Source organism: Schistocerca cancellata, chromosome 9, assembly GCF_023864275.1.
Source record: "Schistocerca cancellata isolate TAMUIC-IGC-003103 chromosome 9, iqSchCanc2.1, whole genome shotgun sequence".
Taxonomy (NCBI): Eukaryota; Metazoa; Arthropoda; class Insecta; order Orthoptera; family Acrididae; genus Schistocerca; species Schistocerca cancellata.
Window position 1 is genome coordinate 260,784,044 of NC_064634.1, and position 21,181 is coordinate 260,805,224.

Genomic DNA, 21,181 nt, shown 5'->3' on the forward strand with positions numbered 1-21,181 from the left:
TCATTTTCTTGGTGAACTCGTACTTTAGAGGTGGTGCAGCTCGAAGAGGTGCTCCACCAATGCGATCCATGAAACTGGAGTGTCCTCATGTAGGGGAGGTAGCTTGGGTAGGCAGCCTGGAGGTGGAGACAATGGTGGCTTTGGCGTGTCTTGGAAGGCCTGTGGTTCCGCTGCACAATTGTTCATGCTGGGATCCAGCATCACCGGAGCAGAAATGTTATTAGCACATACGTTCAGACGCTGATTGTAATGTCTCTGAAGACGCCCAAAAACACAACACGGCAGGCACAGTCAGTACCATGGAACTGAACAGGCGAGCAGTGCTTAATGAGGGCCCATAAACTGGACCAGAAACTGCAGAAATAGCACTGACATTGTCTAGCTCAGAAATGACGCTGAAGGCCGGCGCGGCAGATGCAGATGGTACTGCGGAAGGAGCGAGCGGTTGTATGGTTGAAATTGAGGCCTCCTGTGGGTCAGGGGGGTCGGTAGTATGGGTGGGGGGATTGCCTGGAGCTTAAAGTGGCAACTACAAGAGTTTTCTCTGTGCACACTGGCCATACACCCTTCGTGGTAGGACCATAAAACACTGGTGAAACCTGTTGGTGGTCGCACTGTCATGTTATGGGTGAAGAGGCTATGTTGAGTGCACTCATACCCACTTGGTCGTGAAACTGGGCTGCCGATACAGTGGTTTGTTCTGGTGAACTGGATGCATAAAAATGTCTGTTACTGATTTGTGAGGAAGCTGAGGCTGGCGTATCTTGGTAATAGTTTACTGCGTGTGTGTTTTGCACAAATGGTGGTGTTGCACATGGCACTACTGTAACCAATGTCATGGCGTGTAGAGGATCAAACCACGTGTGTGAACTTTGGTCCCTTTGAACTTCGTATAAGCGATTGATCGTCACACTGTTTAGTAGATCATCCACTTCACTTTTCACTTGTTGTTGTGTGTAATCCAGCTAAACAAAACCTGAGTCCATTGTTTGAGGCAACTGCGTAACACTCAGTCATTGTGGAGTTGCTAAACTAGAGGTTATCCTCATCGAAGATCATAGATCATTGTCTGTTAGCTGCGAAATAACCGACGGCAGAGGGTTGTGTTGGCCTGATTGTAAGAACTGGGCCTCCAAATCTTTGTAAATAATGTTTGATGATGTAGCCATGGTGTTGTATGTGAAACCTGTTGATTCTGTGCGGAAGATGTAGAACTTTTTATCCAGGGTCACCAATATGGGATTCTGGATATGTATCGTAATATATGTAATAAACAGTTCCCAAGTTTCCTATATTCACATATATTTTACCATAAAGACTGATAGACATGAACTCTGCATGAAGTACAAAGGCAGACTGAATTAAACATGGTGGCTCGTCAAAGCAGTTAAAGTTCCAAAGATTGTAATTTGTGTGGCCGATGTGACCTATCGACACCACACAGGTAATACAAGAGAGGGTCTAATAATGCATAAGTAAATAGTAATGTGGATAAGCTACTATGAAAAACATAATGAATGCATTATTTTTGCTGAGAAGATGCTAGGCCAACAACTACCACAATGGTACAGGTTCATATGCAAACTAGCTCAGCAGATGAAGAAGAGATTAAAAGAAAATATGATGAGATAAATGAAATTATTCAGGTAATTAAAGGATATGAAAACTTGATTGAGACAGGTGACTGGAGTTTGACAGTATGAAAAAGTGGGGAAGAAAAACATTAGAAGAACATGGACAGGGGAAGAGGAGTTAAAGAGATAGGTATCTGGTAGAATTTTGCACAGAGCATAATTTTATCATCATTAAGCACTTGGTTTAAGAATAATGTAAGAAGTTCATATATTTGGAAGAGATGTGGGGACACAGGAAGGTTTCAGACTGAATACATAAGGGTCAGTCGAATGAAAATGAAACAGTTGGAAAAAAATAAGTAAACTGTTTATTAAATAAACAAACATTGTTCTATGCTTTGTTTCACAAATTTTATTATTGTTACTACACAACCTAGGTTTCAGGTTATAGGCCCATTTTCAAGTACATACTTGAAATTGGGCTTATAACCTGAAACCTAGGCTGTGCAGTAACAATAATAAAATTGGTGAAACAAGGCAAAAAATAGTGTTTTTTTAGTTAATTTACAATGTTTCATTAAGAACCCATAGTTGATTCAATTAAAACTGTTTATTATTTCAAAAGTAATCAGCATAATGGTTAATACATTTATACCACCGAGGCAGAATGGTCAATGCCTTGTGGTTACCTGTAGAACCATGACTGTACCTAGGTGTGCACCTCTTCGTCTGAAGCAAATAAATGACCACAAAAACCCTTCTTCTGGCCTCCAAAAATATGGAAATTGCATCTACATCTACCTCTACATATATACTCCACATGCCACAGTACAATGTGTGGCAGAGGGTATTTTGGACCACTACTAGTCATTTCCCTTCCTGTCCCACTCACAAATAGAGCAAGGGAAAAATGACTGTCTATATGCCTCCGTACAAGCCGTAATTTCTCTTATCTTATGTTTGTTGTCCTTACACAAAATGTACATCAATGGCAGTAGGAACACTCTGCAGTTGGCTTCAAATGTTGAGTCTCTAAATTTTCTCAATAGCATTCATCGTATGTCTCCTTCCCTCCCTGGATTTCCATTTGAGTTCCCAGAGCATAATACTTGTTTGTTGATTGAACATTCCAGTAACAAATCTAACAGGCCACCTTTGAATTGCTTTGATTTCTTCCTTTAATCTGACCTGGTGGGGATCTCAGCTGTTCAAGCAGTACACAATAATGGGTCAGACAAGTGTTCTATATGTCATTTCCTTTATAAATGAATCATACTTTCCTAAAACGCCCCACTAAACCAAAGCTGACAATTTTCCTTCCCCACTATAATCCTTAGTTGCTCATTCCATTTAATATCACTTTGCAACATTAGGCTTAGATACTTAATTGACCTGATTGTGTCAATTAGTGCACTACTAACGCTATAATCGAACTTCATGGGATTGTTTTTCCTACTCATCTGGATTAACTTACATTTTCAACATTTAAAGCTAGCTACCATTCATCACACCAAATAGAAATTTTGTCTATGGCATCTTGTATCCTCCTACAGTCACTCAATGAAGACAGCTTTGAGTATACCACAACATCATCTACTAACAGCTGCAGATTGTTGCTCATCCTATCCAACAGATATAGAGAATAATAGTAGCTCTCTTACACATCCCTTGGACACTCCTGATGATAACCTTGTCTCTGATGAACCATCACCTTCGAGAAGAATGTACTAGATCCTATTACTTAAAAAGTTTTCAAGCCTTTCACATATCTGGGAACCTATTACATATGCCTGGAGTGGGGAGGAGGAAGGGACAGTAGGGTAGGGGTGGCGGACAGTGAATCGCTGCAGGTTAAACGGACAGCAAGCTAGTGGTGGAGGGGGGGGGGGGTAGAGAAAAAGGAGAGAAGTAGAAAGATTGGGTGCGATAGTGATATGATGGCTGTGTAGTGCTATAATGGGAACAGGGAAGGGGCTGGATGGGTGAGGACAATGACTAATGAAGGTTGAGGCCAGGAGGGTTACAGGAATGTAGGATGTATTACAGGGAAAGTTGGTGTTGGTAGGAAGAATCCATATGGCACATGCTGTGAAGCAATCATTGAAATGAAGGATGTCATGTTTGACTGCATGCTCAGCAACAGGGTGGTCCACTTGTTTCTTGAGCATTCATGGCCATTCACACAGACAGACAGCTTATTGGTTGTCATGCCCACATAAAATGCAGCACAGTGGTTGGAGCTTAGCTTGTAGATCACACGACTGGTTCACAAGTAGTCCTGCCTTTGATGGGATAGGTGATGTTTGTGACTGGACTGGAGTATGTGGTGGTGGGAGGATGTATGGGTCTTGCATCTAGGTTTATTACAGGGGTATGAGCCATGAAGTAATGGGTTGGTAGCAGGGGTTGTGTAGGGGTGGATGAGTAGGTTTGGTGGATGACAGAATACCACTGTGGGAGGGGTGAGAAGGATAGTGGGTAGGACATTTCTCATTTCATGGCATGAAAGATGCAGTCAAAACCCTGGCAGAGAATGTAATTCAGTCCGGTGAAACAACGTGTCATATACCAGATGTTATGTAAACATTGTTCAGTTTTTTACATTGGCATGGCTACCACCAAATTATCAGTTAGGCAGAGGGTGTATACTGTCAACACACAATATCCTGCTGCGGAGCATGCTCTACAACATGACAACCATGACCTGGGTGCCTGTTTCACCACACACACCATCTGGATTCTTCCCTCAAACAGCAGTTTCTCTGAACTCCACAGGTGAGAACTAGCACTAAAACATGTCCTTGGTTTCACCTCTCACCTGACCTTAATTTACATTAATTTCTTCTGTCTCAACATTTCTTCACATAACTACTCCTCTCTTCACTCCCACTCATTTTACATCTTTCAATTTTCTTCCCTGTCTAATTTTCACTGTCACTCTCCCACCTCTGTTACATACAATGCACTTAGCTTTTCACTCTTATTAACTTGTACATGATGTTTTAGCAGTAATCTGTGTCTTGCATATTATCCTATCTTCCACCTTTAAGCTCTCTGGTTTTCAAATCTCATCCATTGCAGTCCTCAACATTCAGTCTTTCCTTCTCATCCTGTCTGGTAAGTCTCCCCTGACCCACAGTTCTGGGTGACTTTTCCAAACTCTGTCCCTTTTCCTAGACATCTCCAGTCCTTTTCCTTAACCCCTCTTCCTTTCCCTTCAACCCTTCTGCCTGAGGAAGAAACCACTAGCTCCAAAAGCTTGCCTAATTATAACCTTCTGTGTTCTGCCACCACTTGGTGAGTAGCTTTTTTATCTATCCAATTACATTATATTGACAGTGATTTACAGGATTTTCCTAGCATAAACTACATAATAGCTGTGGAATTCAGAGACTCACTAAGTGAAATTTACTTTTCATTGAAGAAGAAATTACAAATCTTTACAGTATTTGTGTGTGTGTAAAGAACATTGAGAAAATAGGTTTACATAACATAAAATGATATACTTGTAAGTAATTTCACGTATTTAAATATGTATACAAAATATCATTTCTCAACTTCCTAGTTCTTATCTCATTGTGTTTTGTGCAAAAGATCGTGAAAGAGGACCATAAAGTCCAATACAATAAATTATTATAATTTGGGAAGAGGACCATAAAGTCCAATACAATAAATTATTATAATTTTGATTCTGATATCCAAATTATCTGCATCTACATTGCCTACAAAATTTGGTTTTTTGCTTTTGCCAAAACTTTAGAGTAGTTTCATAAAACTTAGTTTGCCAGGGATTCTATTGTGACCTGAAATATGCTGTGAATAATAACAGTAAAAATATAAGGTGTAATGATCAGAAAGTCCATATATAACTTGTCTGACAGTAATGTTGTTCATTTTAAAACTACCTATAAAAATATTGTCAATTAATGCTCTGAAACTGGCAGTGGCTTTGACAGGAAAGTTCACTACAAGAATTACATTAAAATGCATGTGAGGTACCCAATATCAGCATCAAATAAGAGGAGTTAAGCTGTATTAAAATTACCAAGAAATATCGCTCCTTCATTTTCCCTATTACTTGTAGCAGAAGATTTGACAGTCTGACATATCACCATAAGGAGTTGGCTTTAAGCAACAGACATTCCTGTGATATTTGCTTCACACTGTTACTGCAGGCAGTATTCGAAAGTGTTTGGAGCTATAGAATGTCACATAGTTTTTGCAGAGATTCCGATTTTGTGTCTTGGTGAATGACATAGTCATATTCTTCAGCTGGTGTAATTGATGCTCATATGTATGTGCTCACTGCCTGGAATTCAGCCACCATGAAGTATTAGTGGTATGAGACCCACAATTTTAATTCAGTCTGGCTCCTAATGCCTATTATGCCCTTTGATGTGCATTAATTCTTCTGCACCTGTGTTGTTATTGTGTTGGTGAGATGTTAGTAAACTGAGTGCCGGATCCCATGATTTATTTAATTTTAAAACTCCATTGCTGTTAAAAGCTTCCCAAACACCACTATTTCAGTTCTAAGCACACATTTATGAAAATTCTAGAATGAGAATTCAAGAACTCCACATGATTAAAAATGCAAAGAGAACATGGTAACATTAAACCTGTAAGCTATTTGCTTACAAGCTTGCTGTATGTAAACATTTGAATTAAACTGTCATTAATATGAGTGCATAGCCTTTTTTTTCTTTTTTTTTCGCAACAGGTCTAACATTTATCATATTTAAACTTTACTATTTTCTCATTAGGTTAGATTAGATTTATTTTTTGCTCCATAGATTTGTACTAAGGAGACTCTCATGGATGTAGAACACATTATAAAACAAGATACATAATACTTATGTATAAAGAAAGATATATGCTAATTTCTAAATGAAGAACAGGACAAGAATATGTAATGAAAAGGACATAAATGGGAGAAAGATTGAAAAGATAGGTAATGGTAACAGAAAAAGAGGAAAAATAGGCCTCTTTGGCTTTACATGATTTTTATGGCAGCGTTGAAGAAAGCTAGAGAAAAATTTGCGAACAAGCATTATACAGTGTTATTTTATTTGAAAGTTTACATACCACATCAACTGAAGATTGTTGTCTGTAAATTCGTATTCTTCCCTCTCCACTTCCTACTGCAGAGTACTGAACAGATTCTGACATTCTTTTTTTGCTTCTGCTCTAAATTTTATATTTAAAATTTTGGAAGCTTAAACATATAAACATAAAGCAGTTTGACTTTCTGTGTCATGCAGTTTTCCTGTGATATGATTCCATGTCAAATCTCTGCAAAGAAACATTTAGTGCATGACTGCTGTAATGTATTTGAAAACAATTACTAAAGTATAAAAGATTTAAGTACACAATTATGGTTTTCCTCATTAACATAGCCACAAGCTCTTCTCTAAAGTTAATACATCTGTTTGTTGTTATGAATGAAGGACAGCATAAGTGATAGAATGTAAGAGAAAATTAGTATCACAGCTATTTCATACAAAATATTTGTGTGAGTATATGGGGTGTTGCAATTTAATATTATGTAATGGTTTGCATAAATTATGGAAATCTCAAAAATATCAAAAAGATATTCAACCATTTGTTCATCATTTTCTGTAGATCTCATCAAGAATAAGAACCTTTAAGGAACATGTCAATATATAAATTAATAAAAGGTAAGTAACTCTTGGAAATGTAATATGTACACTATATTAACAATGAACTGTCACTGTACTGCGTAATACTGTTTGTACCATCTACATTTAACCAAGTGTATTATAATGAAAGCCACTGCTGGAAAAGAAGCTGCTACTTCTGTAGTTATATCAATAGTTCCTGTTCATCACCTATTGAAAGTCTAGTATTTATTTGAAAATGTAATGTAATGGGATATATAAAAAAATCTACTCACCAAGCACCAGCAGGAAACAGACATATAAAATTTATTACACATGCAAGCTTTTGGAGCCCATGGCTCCTCCTTCTGGCAAGAGGGTTGAAGAGAAAGAAAGAGGGGTGAAGGAAAAGGATGGGTGAGTTTTAGGAAAAGGGGGTAGAGTTCAGAAAAGTCACTCAGAACTCCAGGTCAGGAGAGACTTAACAGATGGGATGAGAAGGAAAAACCAGTCTTTTCTTCTCATGCTGTCTGGTAAGTCTCCCCTGACCCAGGGTTCTGGGTGACTTTTCCAAACTCTGCCCATTTTCCTAAACCTCACCAGTCCTTTTTCTTCACCACTCCTCCTTCCTCTTCAACCCTTCGGCTAGAAGAAGGAGCCACTGGATCTGAAAGCTTGCATACATAATACCTAGTATTATGTATGTTTTCCAGCTGCTGCTTAGTGAGTAGATTTTTTTGTCTATCCAGTTACATTAACATGAAAATGAAATTATACTAAACTCTGTTCAGATGTCAAGTTGTTTCAATGAATTCTTCCTAAACGTAGTAAGATCAGATGTGGATATGACATTCTATCAGGGCATCACAAATTTGGAAAACAGCCAGAACACATCTTTTAAACAATTTGAAAAAATAACCCAAAGGGATGTGGAAAAGGAAATATTGTCTCTAAAAAACAAAAACTCACATGGGTGGGATGAAATAACAACATCTGTAATCAAGTATGTGTATGATATTATTTCCCAACCACTGTCAACTATTATAAATCAATCTTATGAACAGGGATGCTTTCCAGAGGTATTGAAATATGGTGAGATCAAACCTCTATTCAAGAAAGGATTGACAGAAGATATGGGGAATTACCGCCCTATCTCTCTCTTGCCAGTCTTCTCTAAAGTATTTGAAAAGATTGCAGCAAAACAAATTAATAACTTTCTTACTGTAAATGATATAATTTTTAAAAACCAGTTCGGATTCCAACAGGGTAAAAGCACTGCGAATGCTATAAATGAGTTTATCCAAAAAATATGCTCCATGTTAGATAAAGGTAGAAAGGTCACAGGTATATTCTGTGATCTGACTAAAGCTTTTGATTCAGTGAACCATGCATTACTCCTCCACAAATTACAGATGTATGGAATCAGAGACACTGCTTTAAAATGGTTTAGCTCTTACCTGTCAGGTAGGAAACAAAGAGTAATTTTAACTTCAAATGGAACCAATTATTTATCAGACTGGAAAACAGTTCCCCAAGGAGTCCCACAAGGTTCGATATTGGGTCCCTATCTGTTTCTTTTTTATGTAAATGACCTACCACTTGCTATTGATGTTCATTCAGTCTTATTTGCTGATGATACATCAGTTCTAATTGAAAATGAGGCATCTGAAAATATTCCAGAAAAAGCCAAAAATACTTTAGAAAAACTTGAATCTTGGTTCTATCAAAATGGACTAAAACTAAATGTAACTAAAACCAAAATGATGCAATTTGAAGCTAAATCAGTAGAAAGGAGTGAAATAAAGATAACTTGCAATGATCAGGATATAACAGAAGCAAACCACGTGAAGTTCTTAGGCCTAAATCTTGACAAAAATTTAAATTGGAAGGTACACATAGATTACTTAGCAAATAAACTGAACAACTTAGCATTTGCAATGTGTATTTTGTCAGGTGCCACAAACATGGATACCAGAAAGATAGTTTATCACTGCTACTTTGAGTCAGTTATTCGTTATGGCATAATCTTCTGGGGAAATTCAGCAAATGTCACTAGGCTCCTAGTATTACAAAAGAAAGTAATTAGAAATATGTGTGTTGCAAAAAAATGGGAATCCTGTCGACCACTGTTAAAAAATTTAAAAGTACTATCTATCCCCTCACTTTACATATATGAGATGGTGGTGTTCCTATATAGAAATCAACATACACTAGACAATTTCCGTTTTGACCACACCTACAGCACTCGCCACAGAGATAACTTCAAACTTCCAACACATCATTTAAAACTTTATGCCCAAACGCCAGAGTATATGGGGTTAAAAATTTTCAATAAAATAAAAGGCAGTAATATATTTAAAATGGAGATTGGTTCACTGAAAAGATTGCTCTTTACTCTACTGGTGGAAAAGTGTTATTATTCTGTCGATGAATTCATTGAGGACAGCTTCACAATCTGAACACAGGTATTGTAATACATTTATTATTTTATGTACATGTGTAGCTGAAACTTAGAAATGTAAAATATAATGTAAACTTTTGTATTTCTCTTAAAAAAGTGAAAAAAGTTTCTTTTGTAAACCTTGACATGTCTCCTGTACATCAAATCAAATGATTTGAAAATTGTATGTAATGAGATGAATAAACCACATAACATAACATTAGGTTTTCAGAAATTGACTATTTTTGTTAGTATTTATTTGATTATATTGGCACCTTTCAGAGAAGACAATTACCTACATTAGGTGACAAAATAGGCTTGTTTATATTAGTACTTGTACAACAGGTTTACAATTAAGACTGCTACTTCCCATGTAGCTAACAGCTACTTCAGTGCTTGAATCTAGATAACCAGATATTTTATAGGATTGGTTAATGAGTTATGGAGTGAAGTGATGCACAAATAAAACACTGGACTGGCATTCAGAAGCATGGCAGTTCAAATCCCCTTTTGGCCATCCAGGTATCATGTTTTCTTTGGTTTATTTAATTCATTTATGGCAATTGCTGCAATGATTCCTTTGAAAATGACATGACCCTCTCCTCCCACCCTCATCCATCCTAATGACATTAATGAGTTGTTAAATCCTAATCTTCCTTATTTATTTACTATACAGAATTTTTAAATTTTCTTTTGAATTGATGGGGATTTTCAAGTCCTTGCTTTATGGATTCTTGCTGAATGCCTTTTCACCAGAGAACATAAAATTACACCATTTCTTGGACTAGGAGACAAAGTATATAAGAATAAGAATAAGAATCTTTATTAGCCGTTCAGTGTTTTCATATATAATGGGCTTCGTCAATAAGTTCAATTACAGTATAAAGATGGTTATATTCTCATAACAATGTATATATAAATCATATGAAATTTAGTATAGTACAATAGGACACATTTGGAATTTTATGTATTGTTAATTTTACAATAAAAAGGAAAACATTATACAGATTTATATTAAGCAGGGAGTATTCATGTTGATGACACTATGTCATTATCATATACATGTTGATAACACTATGTCATTATCCTAAGCTATTGATACAAATTTAGGTTCTACTACAGGCAGAGGTACCTTTCTCTATGTTAAAACAGCAAATCTGCCATATTACAATCTTTAAATTCATCAGCTGAGTAAAATGCTTTACCTTTGAGCCATTGACCCAATGTTGTCTTAAATTTACTTTTAGATACTGTTTGTACAATTTTAGGGAGCATATTAAACAGTTTGAGGCCTACATATTTATAACTATTATGTATCTTAGACAGTCTAGAGTATGGCAGATCAATTGTGTGGTTTCGTCTTGTATTGTGGGTGTGGACAGATGATCTAAGGGGATATTGAGCTATGTTTTCTTTTATGTGTACTAAGCAATAATAGATGTACAAACAAGGAACTGTCATGATGTTAAGTTATTTGAAATGTTCCCTGCATGTATCCCTAGGAGATAAACCCACTATACATCGAAGAGATTTTTTTTGCTATCTGAAAATAGATATTGAATTGGGAGAATTTCCCCAGAGCAGAATACCATATGAAAGATGGGGGTGGATATAAGCAAAATATGAATGCAGCAGTACGTTTTGGCTGACATTACTCCTAAGCTTATAAAGTAGGAACAAAGCACGTGCAAGTTTAGAACAGACGTATGTGATATGTTTATCCCAGTTAAGTTTCTGGTCAATCATCATTCCTAGCTGTTTAACAGACTTATTTTCTTTGTTTGATACCTTCAAATTAAAGAATATTTCCTCAGTTTTTGTTTCATTTATGAATAGGGAGTTTGCACTAAACCAATGAACCGATTTTTCAAATATTATATTATTTTTTTCTCGTACAGATTCAAGAGTCTGTCCTGAATTGATAAAAGTTGTATCATCTGCATAGAGGACTGTTTTATAGGGTAAATGCTGTGGCATATCATTAACATACACTACAAACAGGAAGGGCCCAAGTATGGAGCTTTGTGCGCACCTCTTTTTATTGTTTGTGGGTTTGACAGCTGCTCATTTACACTAACAAATTGTACTCTGTTGCTTAAGTAGGATTCTAATAATTTCAGGGTGTCCTCTTCCATGCCATAGTGTCTTAATTTCATGATCAAAGTACTATGAGATACAGTGTACTTTGTATTGCAAGAATAAACAGTAACAGTTTATAAAAAATGCATGGTGTATGTTCTTTTAGGCATGTCCAAAACAACAGATATCTTGCAAAATCTGCAGCTGTGGTGCATATTATGTATATTGAAGGTGGAGAGGGGGAGAAAGGAAAGGAAAGGAAAGCAAAGGAACTAATGATATCAGCTGCATTGGGATTTTATGTGGAATCAGCAGCAATGAGTGAAAATGTGTGCCAGACTGGGACTCAAACCCAGGATGTCCTGCTTACTAGGTAGTTGCATTAACCACAGTGCCACCAACACACATTGTTCATTGCAAATACATGGACTATCTCAGCATGCTCCCTGGCCAACTCACATTCCCTTCTAGAGCCCATATCCACAGTCCCTGTCCATGTCATCCATGCTTGCTAGTTTTAGATTCTCGCTGGAGGTCGGTTATAAATGTGCAACGGCACTGAAGGTTGTGGATTCGTTGGCCATTAAGGTGAATCAGATATGAATGCATGGTATCATTCTTTAAGTCATGTCACATAGAAAAGAATCAGATATATGAATGTGTGGTGTCTGTTGTTTCAGATATTTTTCATCAAGATGAATCTGTTATATGAATGCACGGTGTCCGTTCTTTTGAAAGAATAGACACCACACATTCACATAATTGATTCACCTTAATAGGCAATGAATCCAAAACCTTCAGTACAGATCCACATTTATGTTAGACCTCCAGTGGGAAACGAAAATTAGTGAGCAAAAAGAACATGGATGGCGACTGCAGACAGGTGGCACTAGATGGAAATGTGAGTCGTTCAGGTAGCATGCCGAGAGAGTCCACTCATTTGCAATAAATACTGTGTGTGGCTGGTGCAGTGGTTAATGCAACTGTCTAGGAAGCAGAAGATCCTAGATTCAAGTCCTAGTCTGGCACATATTTGCAGTCATTGCTGTTGATTCTGCATAGAGTCAAAACGCAGCTGATACCATTAGTACCTTCCCTTCCCTTCCCTTTCTCCCCATCCACCTTCAATTTACACAATAAGTAGCAATTTAAATCACAGTTTCTTTTATTTCTATTGGTGGTGACCAGTTTCATTTGTCATAATTAGGAAGAATGAATTGGGCCTAATTAGAGGTGGTTTGTCTACCTCCAGTTTTGTAGATGGATGCTACAAGAGCACATGTAAGTCTGTCATGAGTTATGTCCCAGGTCATAGATCAATTGCAAAGATAGCTTAAGGATAGTCCTGTCAGGTCAGTACAATAGTTTTATATTCCTTCATTCACCATGTTCCATAGACCCCATCAAAAAGAAGAATCTTCAAGGATGCATAATAATTAAATGTATATGTTAACAGAAGACAAGGAAATCATGGATACTTAATGAGTATACTATGTTATTAGTATTACTAATGAACTATCACCACACTACTTAATGCTATTCATGCCTATTCCAGTTAAATTTAATCATGTAATTTAGAAATAAGTTACTTCTTTGAAGGGAGGGGGGGGGGGGGGGGGGGGAAGCCATGCACCTGCTGCTTCCTCAGTTACGCTATATAGTTTATCTGCTATTAGTAGCTTAATATTCATTGATTACAATGCTATTTTTCAAAGAAAATTTTTACTTACATCAGTAAATACTGAGTTATATTTACATTTATTATTACTGTGCACCTTTGCAATGAACATTGCCACTTTCAATGTAATTAACGTAACTTTTAAATCCTTGAATTTAGATGTTCAGATGATTTGTAGGAAAAATAGCTAATAAGAATGTTTTTAATTTTCTTTCAAACTGATAGGAATTTCCATTCCCAATTTCTTGCTTTAAGTTAGGCAGTAACTTGTTGAATATCTTCATACCAGAGTATATAAGTTCATTCTGAATGCCAGATAAGGAGGCAAAGTTTGAGATGCAGGATACAGTTTTGTACTTTGATGGGAAGCTATTCAACAGCTTACATCTAACATAAAGCAAGAAATTGGGAAATCCTACCAGTTTAAAAGAAAATTAAAAGTGTACATCACTAGGCATACCAGTGATATAGCTGCAGGAATACCATTACAGTGTGGGAGAAATCTGTGATGGTCTTTTTAGATTTATGAAAAGCTTATGACACTGTATCTAGAGAAACAGTTTGAAATGAGGAAGTGCAGTAGCTCTGTTACTTTTGCAGTGGTGACGCATTATACTATGACACAAATGGCAAGAGAGACAGGATGACAGCAATGTTGTTTGCTGATGATTTGATCATGTGGGGAATGCCAGGAGGTAATACAGAAACAATTAAATGTTTGAGAAGAAGTTGTGAAAGTGTATGGCCTAAAATTTAATGCAAAGAAGTGTGAGGTCCCCTGCCACTGTGAAACATATGCTGTTGGCATCAGAGAGTGAATGGCAAAGGGTGTTTTGTATGAATGTTACATGCCAGAAGTTGTTTTGTATTGATGTCGCATGGCAGAGGGTTGTGTGGTTGAGGCTGTGTCATGTTGGAGTTGTGTGGCAGAGTGTACATCCTCCAGTGTTGTGTGGCAGATGGTGCTTTGTACCAGTGTTATGCAACAGTGTGTGCTTCATAGCAATATTATGTTGCAGAGGGTGCTTTGCATGAATTTTGTGTGGGAGAGGGTGATTTGTAGTGTTCTTACATTGCAAAATGTTAAACAGGTCATACAGACAATGCAGCTCATGCCAGAATGGCGCTGGAGTTGGTCAGCCGGTAAGCGGCTATAGCTTGTGCTGAACACTTAACAGCCAGAGGGAGTGTGCTGTATTGCTCTACAGCTGTATGATTGGCAAGTGATGACAGTTCATGCTATGCTGGGGCTGCAGTTTAGTGGAGTGGAAGGCAATTATTGCAAAACTGATTTAATCTATAAAGATGTGATCCCTGCTCTTGTTCCTTTACATACTGACTACACTTCTGTATATTGGTCCTGTAATTTTCATGTAACTTGTTTTTTTTATTTCCACATTCAGTGCCCATTTCCTTGTTTCTTAAATCTATTGATCCCTTTTTGTTTATATTTACTCATTTTTAAATTTAACAATGGTTGCAAAGCCAAAACCAGTTATCAATTTTAACAAATTAACATGTGACCAAGACACAGACTTCTATAATATAGTCCCATACAAAGGTCACCAGTCATTTTACAGGGGCCAAAACAGCCTCATTTCACAGAAAAAGTAAAATGGGAGCAAGTGAAATGAAGTTCCTGAAAACTTGGGATAGGTGTTATAAAACTGGAAAAGAAGAGAAATAAAATGGTTAGGGAGATATTACATGAAGAACCCCTACAAAGGAAGATGGGTGATAAAAGATAAGAATGGCAGAGATGTACGAAATGAATCGATGATAAGCAGATGCATAGTAAGATGCCTGTGATGAGGACAGAGGGCAAAAGACCAAGAGGAAAGCCAAGGGGCAGGTGGCTAAAAGGAGAGGGAGAGGATTGGGCTGGAGTATCAACAGAGAGGTGGTGTAAGGAGAGGCTTGTGTTCCAAGCAGACCCTGCCTGTGGCTGTGCCAGATGACGATGATGATGATGATGATGATGATGATGTGATGATGATGATGATCTCAAGATTCATATTTTCTACAAATTGTCTGTACATCTATATCCAAGAACTGAAAAGCTACAATGAACTACATGGAATGTAGTTCATTGTAGAGCTGCACGACAAGTAGTTACGTACTGTAAATAGGACTTAGTATTTACAGATGTAGATAAATATTTTCTTTAAAGTATATAATTCTAAGTAAATAAATATTGAGCTACCAATAGCAGATAAACAGCACCTAGCTAGTAAAATGAGTTATTAAGTTGTTTTAATTATCAACTCAGAAAAATACAATTACATAATTATGTTTTTTGTTTATTTGTAGATACATGTCTGCAGTCCTGGTACACACTGAAATCCACTAACTATCATAGAATGCTGTTAGAGGATCCAAAACAAAGTGGTGCAGCCCATTGATGAAGTGGCGTATCATGCTGTAACTCATTTTCTGTGTAACTTTCTACGACACAGTGGCTAGATGGCACTCAAGGACCAGAGTATCACAAGCCAAGCAACAACAAAAAAAGTGAAAATTGGTCATGGATAAGTTTTCAAAGTTAAGTGCCCATGGTATAGGGGTAGCGTCTTTGATCCATAATCAAAATGTAGGCAGTCCCAGGTTTGAAACCTCCCACTACTTAAATTTTGATTAATAATCACCATTTGGTGGCCGAAGACTTCCTGCGTAATAAGTCACACTCATTCTCTCAGTGGCCTTGTCAAAGAGGGCGGAGTAGCAGGCATAGGCTCAGGGCACTCTTAAAGTGGAAGAATCTGCAATGATCAACAGCATAACGATGCAGAAGGCAATGGAAACCACAGCATTATCGACACATAATGTGTATCCACAGGACATGTGGCCTGTAACTGAGAAAGTGGCATGATGATGTCTCCATTGGCAAAAGATTCCAGGATAGTCTCCAACTTGTATCTCTGGGAGGGGACTGCCTAGGGGGAGGTGACCATGAGAAAAAGATTGAATAATCAACAAAAGGATAATGTTCTATGAGGAAAGGCAAAGATCCAATGATCATCAGATAATGTGATGCTGGGTGATTTTTGGGACTCTCATGGTGTGCTGCAAACAGTTTATGCTTATAAGGGGAAAACAGTAATAAATGCTTACTAGCAAAATGTTCTGAAAAGATTACTGAAGGTTGTCAAGACACAGCATTGCAGAAAGCTGTCCAAGGTGATATTCTTCCTTCAGACATTGCTCCACCTCAATCTTCACAGAACAATCACACATGCTGCTTCTTTCAGCTATCAAATTTTGGCTCACAACTTGTATTCTCTGGTATGCCACCAAATAACTTCTTTATCATTACTTCAACAAAGAAACCATTGCATGGGTGACACTTTCAGGATAATGTTAGACGATTTTCAAGATAGAACATTTTATGAACAATCAAAATGCAGACTTCTGCAACCAAGTGATCTGCCAAGTTATCCATTATTAGAAAGCATGTCACACCAAAGGCTGAATAAGGAGAGAAGGACTAATGTCATCACCAGATTCCTTGATTACCTCTTTATTTTTCAGAGATGATAATTAAAATTATGACTAGCCCTCATATAACTAAGGTGGCAGCAGCTGCTTTCAGGGTAGTACAGGTGCTCTGCTAGAAACATCATCATATCCACTATTCAGTGCCCAAATGAATTTTGTAATCTTCTTGGGGTTGCATGTTGCCAATTAATGTCTGTTGATGGTGCATTTAGTGTTTTCCAAAGTAATTCTGCTGCATTTTTATTCAAATGTTGTATTAGTTGGTACAGCATTTGCAGCCACTGTGTCAATGTAATAATCAATTATATTGCATCAGTATTTCTGTTGCTGCTCCTGACTGGCATGACAATGTTTGCTGTCTTTTTAAGGAATAATCATTACATCTGCTGGCCAATCATTTTAACATGTGTTCTGCCACAGTTCATTATGAGCCTGACACAGCTGTTGAACCATGTATTATGTTTGCTGCAAGAGGAATGAACATATTGGGTTGCACAGCATGCAGAGTAATTGCTTGCAGTCAGTGATATACAGTACAACACCCAAAAATGTTGCCACGGGTTGGCAGTTTTGTATGTTTGTGTGGTTGTGTGCAAGGGAGTGTATAGTTAAAGTAGAAGAAGTGTAGTAGCTCAAAAGCTAGTAACATCACTGGGCTGTTAAATGTTCTACAAATAATCAGTTACAGGGAAGTGGTTGCTTTTCCTCACTTTCATTTATTTTTTTGTTTACTTCTTTAGTGACATACTTTAGAGGAGCTTTTCATTATATGAAGGAACTCATTGCCCAAAAAGGGTATAGGAGTTGTGGGTGTTCTAGGCAGATTTGTATATGTCTATCAATTTGCTGCTATCTGTAACTATAATATTCTGCTACCTTAATGGGATAGTGGTATTCTTACATTTCTTTGTTAATATACAGGGTGACCATAAAGTCCCTTTACAACTTCAAAATTTTATTACAACAGCAGTTGTTGAAATATTTTAACAAAATTTCTTTTACTGTAATCACTGTTTATTAAAGTTTGTATATATACTAAAATTTTGTGTTTCAGATATCTGTAGATGGAAGGAGCTGAACCTGTATAAAATGTAAACTCCTCAAGTGAAGGCACAATGTGTGTCCTGGTTTACTGAGACAAAATCGGATGTTCAGACTCAACCTCCAGAACAAGTATGGAAGAGATCCACCATCGCACCCTTCAATCTATGCATGACACAAAAAAATTGTGGAAACAGGGACAGTGTTGGATAAAGGGAGGAGCAGGTGACCAAGACCATTTGAGGAAAACATTGATTGTGTTTTAAACATCTTCACTCGTTCACCTATGAAGTCCATCCGCACTGCTGCCAGACAGTTGCGACTACAACATTCAACTGTGCATAAGGTCCTCCACAAGAACTTACGGTTGGACACTTACAAAGTGCAACTGTTACAGACACTTGAGCCAAATGACAAGCCAAAATGGACAGAGTTTGCGCTCAGCATGCTGGTACGCCTTTCGGAGGATGAAGCATTCCTCAAGCAAGTTTGTTTCAGTGATGTGGCAACTTTTCATGTTTCTGGGACATTAAACAGACACAATGTGAGAATCTGGGGATCTTAACACCTCCATGTAACTAAGGAGCTTCACCAGGATAGTCCGAAAGTGAATGTATGGTGTGGAATCATGTACGACCAAATAATTGGACGATATTTCTTCAATGAGTCAATAATTACTGCAGATGTTTACCTTGACCTTCTGACCAAATATGTAGCACCACAATTGATTGACTTACAACCAAATGTCATTTTCCAGCAAGATGGTGCACCATCACATTGGGGACTGCACGTTCATCAGTTCCTCAATGAAACATTTTCAGGCAGATGGATTGAGAGGGATGGGCCAATTTCTTGGCCACCATGTTCACCAGATATCACTCCCTTTGACATTTTTTATGGGGATATGTAAAAGATATCATGTATCAAATGCAGATATGGCACGTTGCTGACTTGAAGCAAAGGGTTTGTCATGCCATTGTTACCATTGATGATGCTGTGCTACAGCTAACATGGCAAGAAATCGAGTGCCGTCTTGATGTGCTTCGTGGAACTAAACGTGCCCATATAGAGGTCTGTTAAACACTGTCAAAAAACTTATGTAACCACTGATTACAATAAAAGAAATGTTGTTAAAATATTTCAACAAATGCCATTGTAATAAAATTTTGAAGTTGTAAAGGGATTTTATGGACACCTTGTATACCCTGACTTTTGCCACATCCCTGAACATTTATTTTCATGATGTGATGTGAGGAACATAATTAATGCATGAAAGAATGAACAAATGAACACAAGGTAGGCATATATAGTTAGGAACATTAGCAACAATACATTTGTACTATGATGAAATTGTTATCTGTGATACATGATAGTTTTTACCTAACACTAATATTCAGCTATACTGAACTACAAGTAAAAATGTCTTCAGTGTCATCTGTTATATTTAACATTTGCTGTGAAGTCAGGAAGTGCTCAGTGATACAACTTACAAACAGCTTCATTAGGGCAAAAAGTGTATGACAAACAGCAGTCATATTTTGAAGCATAATTTTTTACAGGCCACTGATAGGCTATTAAGCAGAACAGAATTCAATATCTAATGAGTTACATACCTGTATATGGTCAGCAAATAATCAGATACACATTGTAAACATGTCATACTTGTTCTTCAAATGAAGCGTTCCACTTCATAATATGTATTTTAACTTGATGTATGAAATGCAGACCAAACCAATCTATTAAGTTATGTCAGCAAGTGCACACTGTTATGTAAAAACCAGTTTACATATGAGATGCATAGATTAGCATGTCATTTAAAATGAATAGAGCTTTATGAGTTGATAATCTTTTCCAAATAGTGTCAGTGCTAGCACCACCATTTGTTATTATAAAATAAACATTTCATAAAGGAAACCATGGTTTTTATGATGCCAACAAACAACTTTTATGTGCAGTGTACTGAGCCCTTTGTAAACCATAGTACAGAATTACAGTTTTGGGAAACTCCAAAAGCAATAATACAAAAATTACTTTTATACTTAAAAAAAAGGTCATCAGGACCACCCTGAATAAAAAAAAGTATCATGCAGAAGTGCCTTCCATAATATAAAAATACTGGCATTCCCATCCATGTATACATACAGAACAATAATTTCAATATTCAAAGACAATAGATAACTATAAAAAATGAAGATGCTCATACATATGATAGAAGAACAACAGGTCAGCTGAGATGTGCACCACACAGACAGGGATTTCAAAAACACCCATGATAGTAGTTATACGACTGGTGAAGTATCTTCTTAAAAGTGTACAGGACAGTATGAATGAAAACAAATTCCAGAAACTTCTTATTTAAAAGAAAAAGAATTTTATAATGAACCATATGTAATGTATGCATGTTTAGACCTAAATATAAATCAAGAGAAAAATTTGTGCAACACTACTGTCATATTTCCCAATTTTATATTGTGTAATATGTAAGCTAAATATTTAAAGACACTTGACTGAATTAGCTTGTCATATGTAGACAGTCTGTAGCCTATATAACACAATCAGATGGTGCCAAATAAAAATCAGTTAATCAATTACCATATAATTCTCATTAGTGGAAGCGAATTTGTATATTGGTGGTATCTGTAATAGTAAACACGCACAATTTTATGAAATGTTTCTTATTCCAGTTTGTGGATGCATCTATACAATTTATAAACATTTTTACAGGCATATGATATAGTCAGTTCAAATAATCTCTTAAAATAAATGACTTTCTGTATGCGGATACAGGCCTACCTCATTATAGATAGATACAGATTGTGGTATGTTCCCAAATGATTAATAAATGCTTTATAAAATTTAAATTACTATAAGCAAAATAACCTCTTCTCCTATAATGTTCCAGACAATAATGAATCTTACCTTCTATAAGTGATATCCAATGTTACAGCACAAGTCAATGTGACACAAAATAACAAAAAAACACGTGTTCACAACAGCTGCCCATGCATGTACACACAGAAAACTAGTTACCACAGGCATACACAGGAATGCTGTAATCTTGGTTTTTTGTAATTCCTGGTAAGTTGCTTGTCAAAGTAAATCATATCAGCAGAGTGATAAGCTGTGAGATACACTTAGGTTAACAAATATGGGTGTGTTCACCTGAAACTGAGTATTAGCAAGATATAAAAATGTCAACACGTATCATGCTTTGTAGAAAGAAAGTAGAAAAGATGGAAAACACATACAGAAGTAC

The 21,181-nt window shown here is 36.9% G+C and overlaps 1 protein-coding gene across 1 annotated transcript in view; it reads right to left on the reverse strand.

Annotated features, from left to right (window-relative positions):
- Positions 1-20,961, reverse strand: part of LOC126100745 (protein rhomboid-like) — a 128,120-nt gene extending 107,159 nt beyond the window's left edge. The window contains exons 1-2 of the mRNA XM_049911369.1: positions 20,845-20,961; positions 6,660-6,866 (exon numbers count right to left, since the gene is read on the reverse strand). Of these exons, the coding sequence (XP_049767326.1) occupies positions 6,660-6,743 (84 nt within the window). The 5' untranslated portion in view covers positions 6,744-6,866; positions 20,845-20,961. The remainder of the gene's footprint in view (positions 1-6,659; positions 6,867-20,844) is intronic.
- Between the last annotated feature and the right edge of the window lie 220 nt (positions 20,962-21,181).